The 10,000-nt window shown below is 38.4% G+C and overlaps 1 protein-coding gene and 1 long non-coding RNA gene across 2 annotated transcripts in view; both read left to right on the top strand.

Annotated features, from left to right (window-relative positions):
- The first annotated feature begins 1,450 nt into the window (after positions 1 to 1,450).
- Positions 1,451 to 3,308, top strand: LOC138016206 (uncharacterized). Its single transcript, XM_068863371.1, has one exon. The coding sequence runs from the start codon at positions 1,536 to 1,538 to the stop codon at positions 2,919 to 2,921; it is 1,386 nt and encodes a 461-aa protein (XP_068719472.1). The 5' UTR covers positions 1,451 to 1,535; the 3' UTR covers positions 2,922 to 3,308.
- Positions 3,309 to 4,573: 1,265 nt separating this feature from the next.
- LOC138016214 (uncharacterized) overlaps positions 4,574 to 10,000 on the top strand; it is a 9,784-nt gene continuing 4,357 nt past the window's right edge. Inside the window, exons 1-3 of the long non-coding RNA XR_011125756.1 lie at positions 4,574 to 4,671; positions 7,651 to 7,717; positions 9,845 to 9,869. This is a non-coding gene — a long non-coding RNA (uncharacterized lncRNA). The remainder of the gene's footprint in view (positions 4,672 to 7,650; positions 7,718 to 9,844; positions 9,870 to 10,000) is intronic.

Below are 10,000 nucleotides of genomic sequence, written 5' to 3'. Positions count from 1 at the left end.
ACTCTGTCTTCTGAGACGTCCGCATGCAGTCTTGCCTCGCTCTTAGGTTCTTAGTGAAATGAGAAAATGATGGCGCACGTGGAAGGCTGATGAATATATATTTTCTTTCAAACATCGGACCGAGGTTGGCCTGCATGCGGACGTCTCGGAAGACTTCCGCTCGTCTAAAAATAACTTTCGTGGACATGACATATCCCAAGGGCTGGACCGGGAGCCTCCTTCTCTGTCCCCTCATTTTCTCTTGGTAGACTAAATGAACAAAACTGCTTCCTACCTACTCTCTTCCTGAATTACATTGCTTCTCTAGCTTTTCTGTCGTTCTTGAATAATTTCCCGCTACTTTCATCATTAGCCATTGCTGTGTCTCAAAATTTTGAAATTAGTTAACAATGGATGAGGTGTTTTGACGTCCCGAGACTAGGACAAAGAATAAAAAACACGAGGAATAAAGGTAAATTAATTCCGCAAAAAAAAAAAAAAAACAATTCGTAGAAACTCCACAAACGCTATTAGCTACAAGAACTCACGGGTCTTGATGAACAGTGCCCCACTGGTCTGCAGACTAAATCCGTCGGGTATTATTTCACACCAAACTCACACTCATGTCTGGGGTCATTAATTTATTTTTCATGCGTCTGTCCTGTCATTGATCATGAATTTCGTCTTAACATCCACAGACTACTTTGTCAATAACAGGACAGACGCATGAAAAACTGACATCAATTTGTTTTTCTACAATAGCAAAAAGGCAGAGGGGTCAATCTTAACTCAAAACACGAAAAGAACGCGAGACAAAAATGCGAGAAACTTCAATCTGACGCGAGCAATATCGCGTCATTATCGCATAAATTATAATTTTATGTGTCTGTCCGCTTATTGACAATAAAAATTAGCCAATGAGCGCGCGACAATTTTTGCAGTCACTGTAAAAAATTAAATTGATCTTCGCTTGAAAAACAACATCCTTATATAATCATTAACAACCCCTCCCCTGCTCTCCCAGGTTTAAGTGCTTATGTACCTAAGCCACTGTCCTTGATCAATGATGTATGGACCAAGGTTACTGCCAACACATTACACCAGAATCTAGTGGCTAAACCTTTCCTTGAGCGACAAAAGTAATTCTTTCGACAGGGCAGTGGAAATATTAAGAACAAAAGCCGTGATAAATTACTAAATATAACGTAAGTATATGCTCTGAACAATTGTTAATGTTGCCGGTTAAGGCTGGTGCTCTTTTGAAAGAAACCAGTGAAGCATTTAACAATACATTTTAAGTTTTATAACAAAGCAATTGATTTCTCTCCAGACAGATTGAGAACAGAAGGACCATGTGGCTCTTCACACCGTATCTGAGTCTGTCAGTTTTGGTGTTCACCGTTTTCAAGGAACTTTGTTTTGTGTCAGGAACTTTGAATATCACTTTTGTGTCTCAAGGATTCTCGTCCTACTTTCACAATAGCAATAATGAGCCAAATTCCACAGGACATCGGTCGGACAGCAAGCTCAGACAATCTTATGAGAAGAAAGAAGTTATGACACAGTTAGGTAACAATCCATTTAATTTTTGGATGTACAAGTCGAAATGGGTTGAATTGAGTGATTTACAGCTAAATGCCGATTTGATGTCAAAAGCTATTCAAACTGGTGATCCCACTCGATTGCGGAATGTTTTGATAAAGGCTCTGAACGGAGGACAAATCAATTTATTGGTGATTGGAGGCTCAAACAGTGCCGGAGGAAAACTAGGAGTGGACGAGGGAAGTCTAGACGGTTTGTTTTATAAAGTTTTCACGAATTGGTGGAATAACACTATTGGCAGGGTAACAAAAGCGTTTATGAAAGAATTCCAAGTGACTATTGGAGGAACGGGTAGTTACTTTTTTGCGTATTGTTATAACACGTTTATACCGAAACACACAAAGTTTGATATTGTTTTGACGGAAGCCTCCATAAATTACAACACTCGTAGCAAAGCCGAGTCGCTGGAGCAATTAACGCGTCAAGTCCTTGCGGAAACGTCGGCGCCCGCAGTGCTATACATTAACTTAGTCAGCGGTATTGGACTCGATCCGGTAACGAAGAAAATCTTTAACCCTTCGTGCACCAATTTGGAAGATTTCGGACAAACCAAGCTTGCTCATCATTATAGAATAACGTCTTTTAGTTTAAAGGAAGTTTTATGTCGGCGGGAAAATGGAAGATGGAAAGCAGCGATTACTAATTTCGCAGGCTCTGATGGCCGGCACATAGGAGTCAAAGCGCATGCTCTAATTGCCATGTTGATGATTCAGTACGTGCGCGGTGTTTTCAGTGACTTGTTAAATGACGTAGAGAAGCATTTAAAAATCGAGGAGGTTATCCCTTTGCAGTTGCCAGACTTGTTCTTCATTAAGCGCGAAACCGAAGCCTTAACGGAACCTTTATGCTGGACCGGGATAACACCTAATGCCTTTACGGATCTGCCACACCCTACCCTCCAAATTGATATTATTTACAACGAAGGCTTTACTCTATACCATAGCAAACGTGCAACAAAAAATGCAAAAGCTCTGGTGACTTCCGATTTACGCACAGACGCGCAAGGGGGCTGGGGAACATGGAACAGAGGCAACATTCTCAAGTTTGGTTTTCATGTTCGGCCGACTAATTCCCAGTCCCCAAGCTCACGGTCAGTGACTATTGTTACTCGGACGTCCGGAAGCGGAGGTAAAGCCAAGGTGTGGCTTGATAGCAAAGAGGGTAGCGCAATTTACATTGATTCAAAATCAGTTTTTGGAAGCAATCAACTAAATACTATCGGTACAAGAGTAGAGCCAGGATACCATACTGTCACTGTTCAAACTGTTCGCTGGGGAATGTTTCTCGTCAGTGGTCTTCTCGTGGGACCACCAGACTTCCAAAGGCGACGAGTAGTCTAACAATAAGGTGATGATATTGTTCATCAACGTGCATCATTTGCCTCTCAACAATTGAGCTTTATTAGGCCTGCAAAAATTTACATGTGAGGCATCGAGTGGTGGCTTTTTTCTTGACTTTCTTGTTGTTGAAATACCAAAATCAATCTCCTTCTCAAGAATCGCTGCTTTTAAGTCCTGTCGGGATATTTTTTAGTGCCCAGAGATTAAAGGTATTTCCTTCCTTTGTGCGCGTAAAACTAATATGCCAAAACAATAGTGACCTTTAACGTTTACTGCAATGTTTTGTTAACATTGTTTAATCATCTGTGCGAACGAGGAATGAACTATTTGTGTTAAAAGATTACTCCTCCTTTAAATTTTGACATTTTCAGGTAATTACGATTTTAAACTTATGGATTAAAACTTTCTCTATAGCATCCATAGCAATATAACAGAGACCGAGTGAACCCAAGAGTTTGTTCGCGTTCATTAGCCTCTACTCCAGAAAATGTTTGAGAGTCACTCTAAACTACTATCACTAACTGACCCAGAACTATGAAATACCACTGAAACCAGATTATTAAAAATTTCGAATAAAAATTATGTTTCCTGATTGTTGATTATTATTAGTGAATATTAAAATCACTTTTGACCAAGAGAAAATTCAATACAGCTGGAGACATTAAAAGCCAAGAGATGAAGATAGGTGTTTGAACAACTGGACAAATTAACAGTAAAATTGATATTCCGTGGAAACAAGAACACAGTAAGATTCCTCAGTTTTACCTATGAACTCAAAGTGCATCTTTCTGGCTCGCTTAAGGTCATACATGGTCTGCTTTAAGAGGGTCACTCTTTATCTGATCGTTTAAATAAACTTCTTGCGAATAAATGCTTACAAGCCTTTGCAAAGGACTTACATTATTTACGGATAATTTTAAAGTACCTCATTCAAATGTCAAAACTCATTGCGCACCATTTGGTAATTGTATATCTCAGAAATTAAATTCCAAAGTAGCTACCATAATGTCTCTGTATTTATAGTAGATTACTGGAGCATGAAATGAGTACGTTTTTGACTTGTTTCAACTCAATTAAAACATCAAGCAAATGCTTTTCTTACGTTTTGTTCGTAAGTCTCCACTCTGAAAACTTGACAAACTGAGCGAAGCTTATTTCAGAAAAAAACTTTACACCTGAAAAACGTTTTATAATTAGCAAGGAACTGTTTCTCAAAAGTTTTCAGCAGCTTTTTTGAGGGCTCAATTCCCTCTGAGTATCCTCGAAAACGGAGGTTTTTAATTTGAGGCAACAAACTTCGCCGCAATCCTTTTGCAATTTTTTATCCCAAAAAAATGTCAAAAGACCATCTCGACCTATACAAACTAGTGAATGGCAGTTTAACAAATGGCTTTCGGTACTTTGGACACTCGCCCCCCAGGATAACAACGCAGTATGACAATATTGTAATTATGGAGGATTTAAAGTTAAATGTTACGAAAAATTCGAAGCCTATAAACCGGAACTTCAAGTAGTATATTCTAAATTGGTATTTTCTTATTATAATTAGAAGATCGTAGAGTCAATTTAGAGCAAAAGAAACTCAATTACAGCTTTTCTCATTAAAAGACGACGCTTAAAGACAGCTGTTTCGACAGCTGACCTGATTAACAGTAAAGAATACCATCAATAGATGCCTTTCCATTCTTAACTGAACCTAAGAGGGCATCATCAGTTCTTCGTCAAGACGTACATTGTCAGCTCAAAAACGGTGAGTATTTTGTGTTTCGACATCAACGTTTCTCCAAACCGAATGCTTGCAAGCTTTTGCGATGTCGGAGATCGCTCGACTTGATGAGGAAATCTCTCAGTAGAGGTTCGCATGTTACTCTAGAAACGCTTCTACTACGTGCCGTGCGGTCACTACGAGCCTGCTTTGGTGAATTTTTTTCTCATAGGAGTAAAGCCAAAATCTTCTACTGTTTGATTGAAATTTATCACTCCAATATTACCAAAATGGAAGACGCACAGAAAACGACACTTTAAAAAGAATGTCCCTGCTTTCTAGTTGTATAGTGGTACTTAGGGCGTGGTGTAAAACGAGTCAGTCTCTTTGTAATCTTAATATCATGGTCGAATACCAAACGCTCGAAATTTATATTATTTTCAAATAAAAATGATAATCGTAGTCAAAAAGCAACTAAAAAAACTGTGAAGAAGATGAAAAAAATATATCATTGAACGAGACAAGCTAATGAGCTTTCGATTTCGCTGCAGGTTGTTGACATACTAGTAATTCTCTCTCACCTCTTACGAAACATAAAGAAACTGGCAATAGGGATTTCCGAGTTTATGTCTTCCTCTTCTTCAAAGCGAGGCTAATTGCGGAGTTTTTCTCTTTTTTCATTAATATGTAATTAAAAGTCTCTAACACTTACTAACAAAGTTATTGTTTAAGCACGACACTTACAATCTTATAGTTACAATAGTACTTTCAAAATGGAGACTTTTAAGAAGAAATAAACTTAAACTATTTTCTAAGATACTAATTACGGTTGACTACGATACTAATTTAACACTAAACAATAAACACTAACGGAATAAACTATACAGCTAAGGAAACAAAGAACAAGATCGAAACAAAAAGGAATCTTGTGACACCCCTCCCTAAGAAGTCTACTTTTGGGGTGGGTAAAACAAAAATAGAAGAGCTTAAATTCTGCTGAGGGCATCAACGTTGCAGCTGTCCTTTCCACTTCTGTGTTCCGCTTCCATGTCATATTCTTGCAAAGTGATACTCCAACGACGTAATTTCCGATTCTTGTCGCGAACGCTACTGAGCCATACTATGCAAATGCATTTCAAATTTTTACAACTTTGCTGTGAACTTCTAACAACTGCAACTGTATTAATGCCGATAGTTAGCAAACAACAGCTTATTAAATAAGCTAAGCTGAGAAAAAAGCTCCATTAAAGAATTTTGAAGAGTCATAAATGGACCACTGTTAGATGTCACAAACAAACTTCCTGTACAGTATTTATTCTCTATGAATTTTATCTACTGTTATATTTGTGTTATCTAAAAAGTTTCTGAATACTACTATGTGGATGTCCATAAACAACACCACAAATTATATTATGATGAGATTCAATGTCAATTTTTTCCACAATTCTTCAAAGTCATTGGTTGTTCTCCTAAGATCAATCCTGTTTATAAAAAACCCCACACCTACAGCGTTTGTAACAATGTCAATGAAGTAAACTAATACCCTGAAAGATAAGTATTGGATAATACTCTCAACCAACTTTTAGCTTAATCTCAGTAAGTCCCACTGTCGACAAAGGAAATTTACAGATTAGACAACATAATTTGAAGGTTGTCAAAATTTGCTGCCAAGCTCCTAATATTGCAATGCAGGATGAGAAATATTCATCAGAGAAGCATTGTAACGGAAATCATGCGCAATATAATATTGAACATTTACATCTGAAGGCAGATTGAGATCAACTTCTCTCATATTTAAATGCCCTACGTTGGAAGGGGAAGCGGAGATTTCTGAGCGAGCCAAAGACTCGAAGTCATTGCATCATAAGTAGATTGTCATTTATAACAATTCATTTGTACGACTGTAGAAGGACGAAAAACACACACGTTCCGCTGGGCATTTCTTCTTTTTCCTTACAGGGAAATCGCTAGTTTCTTTCACATGAATTACCTGGCTCACTTCAGTTTTTCTCATAAATATCTTTTTCCGATCGAGTCCATAAAAATTTAAAGTTATTGTCCTTCTTGGCTTTGAGGCAATCACTGAAGATCTTCTCGTTCCTGTCTGTGAGAAATTCTATTTTCTTCCAAATACCCAAGGTCACGAGATTTAACTTCGTGCTTTGTTAGAGCCTTTCTTTCACACCTCGTCTAACAAGCTTTACTACAAATATCTGATGACAATGTCTATTTTGAACAAAAACGCAATTTCAATGTGCGTATCAAAGAAGAAGGCACAAAATGGCCAATTGGCAACTTGCAACAAGTGATTCAAATTCCTCCCAGGTAACCTTGCCATCGCGACACATATACACAAATAAATTCCGTCGACGTTCCGTCTTCACCTTTCTTAATCTAAACACCATTTCCTTCTACGAGAATTTACTGTTTCATAAGAGTTTGTGATTGAAACTGCCCTTGAAGTGAAGTGAATCTATTACTCTCTCTCCTCGGAGCTTTTCAGGACTTCTTTACAATGCTTTGTGGGGGACTTTAGCCAGGCTGCTCCTTGGTCCTTGTTACGCGGTTTACAATTATTTTAGGAATTGAAAGATGCCCCTGTTCAGATAGGTCAGACCACAACACCGGGGACTACGTCCCCTACTCTTATCGAATGGTGAGTGGGTTCTTTAACGTCCCATACTATTTTAATTTCCAACGAGGGCTATGAGACGGGACCTTCAGTTTACCTCCAGCTTATCCGAGAAGATTTGAAAGTCTAACCATGTGCAGATGTAATTACCAAGGCAGCACTTTCTTCTCAGTTATTTTAAGATCCTGAGTGTTGGTCCGGTTGGAGTCGAACTCACGACCTTCCGCATGACAGCCCGATGCTCAACTAACTGAGCCACCGGTGCGCATTGAGCGTTTCCAGACCCAAGCGTTCACAATATTTTCCTACAGTGGTTAATATATCTTTGTCAACTCGTTTGATATAACAATTTTTTCTAATTTACAAGCCATTTACGTCGTTTTTGTTTGCAGGACTAAAGTCATGATGAGAGTGAAGTACTTGGGTATCCTGTTGTTGTTTTGCCTTAACCTTGGAGAGGTGCGTAATGTGGAACTGAATTATAACTGACTCCCGGTAGATTCGCTTTCCTACGCCAAAAGAGATCAAGCTTGGCATTCAAACATTTCTTCTAATTGGTTATTGCTTTCCCGCGCCTAGTGTAACCAAGAGTCAATTACCCAAGAATAATAAAAATCTGGTGTCAGGTTTGTCCTCATGAGCGTCAAAATAAACAATACACCAAATCGGTGAATTCAATGTTGTACCCAATTCAAATCCCCAGAAGTTAGATGTAAAGTGCCCCTGTGACCATCCTTATTTTTCTTTGGATTTCAAAACTATGTTAACCAAACATTAAGCGACCAAAGTTTTAAACCTTGATTTCAAAGAGACACCTGTTTATTTTAACCGGAATTTTCCCATTTAATGGTCCGCCATTACTAACTTTAATTTCTTTTGAGAGAGCTGGTTCGAGGAGAATATGGCGTCAAAGGCTCACTAGTTTAAAAATGCAATGCGTGTGCACACCGCAAAATTAATATGCAGTACGGGAATTTGGGGCCTTTTAAACTCGCGTTTTGCATTTATAATAAGCTGTATTTTAAGCTAGTATGCCTTTGACGTCACTTTTTCCTGGATCTAACCCTCCAACCCAATCGGTCAGTTTGAATGTGAGTTATGGCGGACCGTGAAATCCAAGTAAACGTCCTTTGGATAAAAATCAAAGCTCAAAATTTCGCTGGTCAGGTGTTAAGCAAACACATTTTCAAAATATAAAGAAAAAAAGAAGTGATTTTTTTTATAACAGGGGCACTTAAAGATTCTTTGTATACTGTATTTAAATTCTAATGTAGCATTCACATTTAAGAGATATGGAATACCTGGAACAAAACGTTTTATCCCCAAAGGGTTTGAATTGGGTACAACATTGAGTTAGCAGATTTGGTCTATTCTTTTTTTTCCGGCAAGACTTGGTTTTCAATCACGCTGATGGGCACTATTAATCTATACATGGGTGAAGATGGACTCTCGACCCAAGCAGGTTGTTTTCCAGCGTGCATGATCTGGAAAAAGCACTTTTTCATCTTTTTAAGTAGTACAGTTTGATTTATCCCTGTTATTGATGCTGGAAAAGTTTCACTAATGCTCAGTTTTGTGTTTTTTCCTTATGTATTATAATCTAGTCACATGTACAATTAACTGCCAACATCAAACTCATTTTGAGCGAGTCACACTTAAATGATCGACAGTATATATGTATCACTCGCCTATGGATGGTTTTCACCTGATGTCACAACAGCCATGTTGACTCTATTATAATGCAAAAAATGAGCCTTCATTTTCTATTGTTTTGTGCACCAACATGGCTGTCTCATCACGTGATTGAAAACCATCTAGAGAACTACCTCTCACACCTGACTCATGATTCCGGACTTTACGTCCATTACCCGGAAACGACGAAAAATTTTCATTTTCACGCAATAAAGAGTTAATAAGTGGCGCTAGACGGCTCGTTGGTATCTTGACACCAACTTGTGGTCGTGGGACTTGCAAAATAAGTGTTTCGGCAACCTACGAAACATTTTCCGGCCGAAAATCGCAAGGAATCTTTGGCAAATGTGCGGAAGTCGTCGGAAATTTCCCCGGAATCCGGGCAACGTAGATACACGAAAATCCCATGCGTTTTTACTCAGGAAAAGTCGGCAGCTGTCGTTATCATGTGCTGACAAAAGAAGCTCGTGACAAATGAGCTTTTATAAGGGAATCTTTGCAGCTGTCAAAAATCTTGAATTTGAAGGCTTTTAGCTTTGAAAACCATCAAAAGGTGACAAATTCTTTGGCTAATGATTCCATAAATTCTTTGTAACTTTTCGAATTTTCAAAAAGTCCTTGCTCAGAGATTATCTGGTATGTATGTCGGTTTCAATTTGCTAATGAGTCAAAAATGTAAAGAAAGATTCCCCTGTTAAAATAGACCTCTTTGAAGATACGGCGGCCATTTTGGTTTCTACTCTTTCGAAAGACATTATGGGATAGACTTACTTGGTATTTGTCCCCTGGGCATCCCATAATAGCTCTTTGAAACAATAACAATCAAAATGGACGCCGTATCTTGAAGCATCACGTTTATCCTCTCACGTTAGTTTTTCTTTGCCATATCTGAAGGTTCAAAGCAGACATTATCCAAATGGTAAGTTGCCCTTTCAGTGATTTTATAACGTCTTTGCATCAAGAACTTCTGTGTTTGAAAAAAGCCATTATTTCTCGGGAGAGGACAAAACGAGGGGCCCTACTCCATGGAGTACCGTATGGAGTATCTAA

The sequence above is a fragment of the Montipora capricornis genome, chromosome 9 (genome assembly GCF_036669925.1).
Source record: "Montipora capricornis isolate CH-2021 chromosome 9, ASM3666992v2, whole genome shotgun sequence".
NCBI lineage: Eukaryota > Metazoa > Cnidaria > Anthozoa > Scleractinia > Acroporidae > Montipora > Montipora capricornis.
The sequence above is the reverse complement of the archived record's forward strand: the minus strand, read 5'-3'. Positions and strand labels throughout refer to the sequence as shown.

Excerpts from the sequence above, each read along its gene's own strand:
- LOC138016206 (XM_068863371.1), top strand. The coding sequence starts at position 1,536 with ATGACACAGTTAGGTAACAATCCATTTAATTTTTGGATGTACAAGTCG.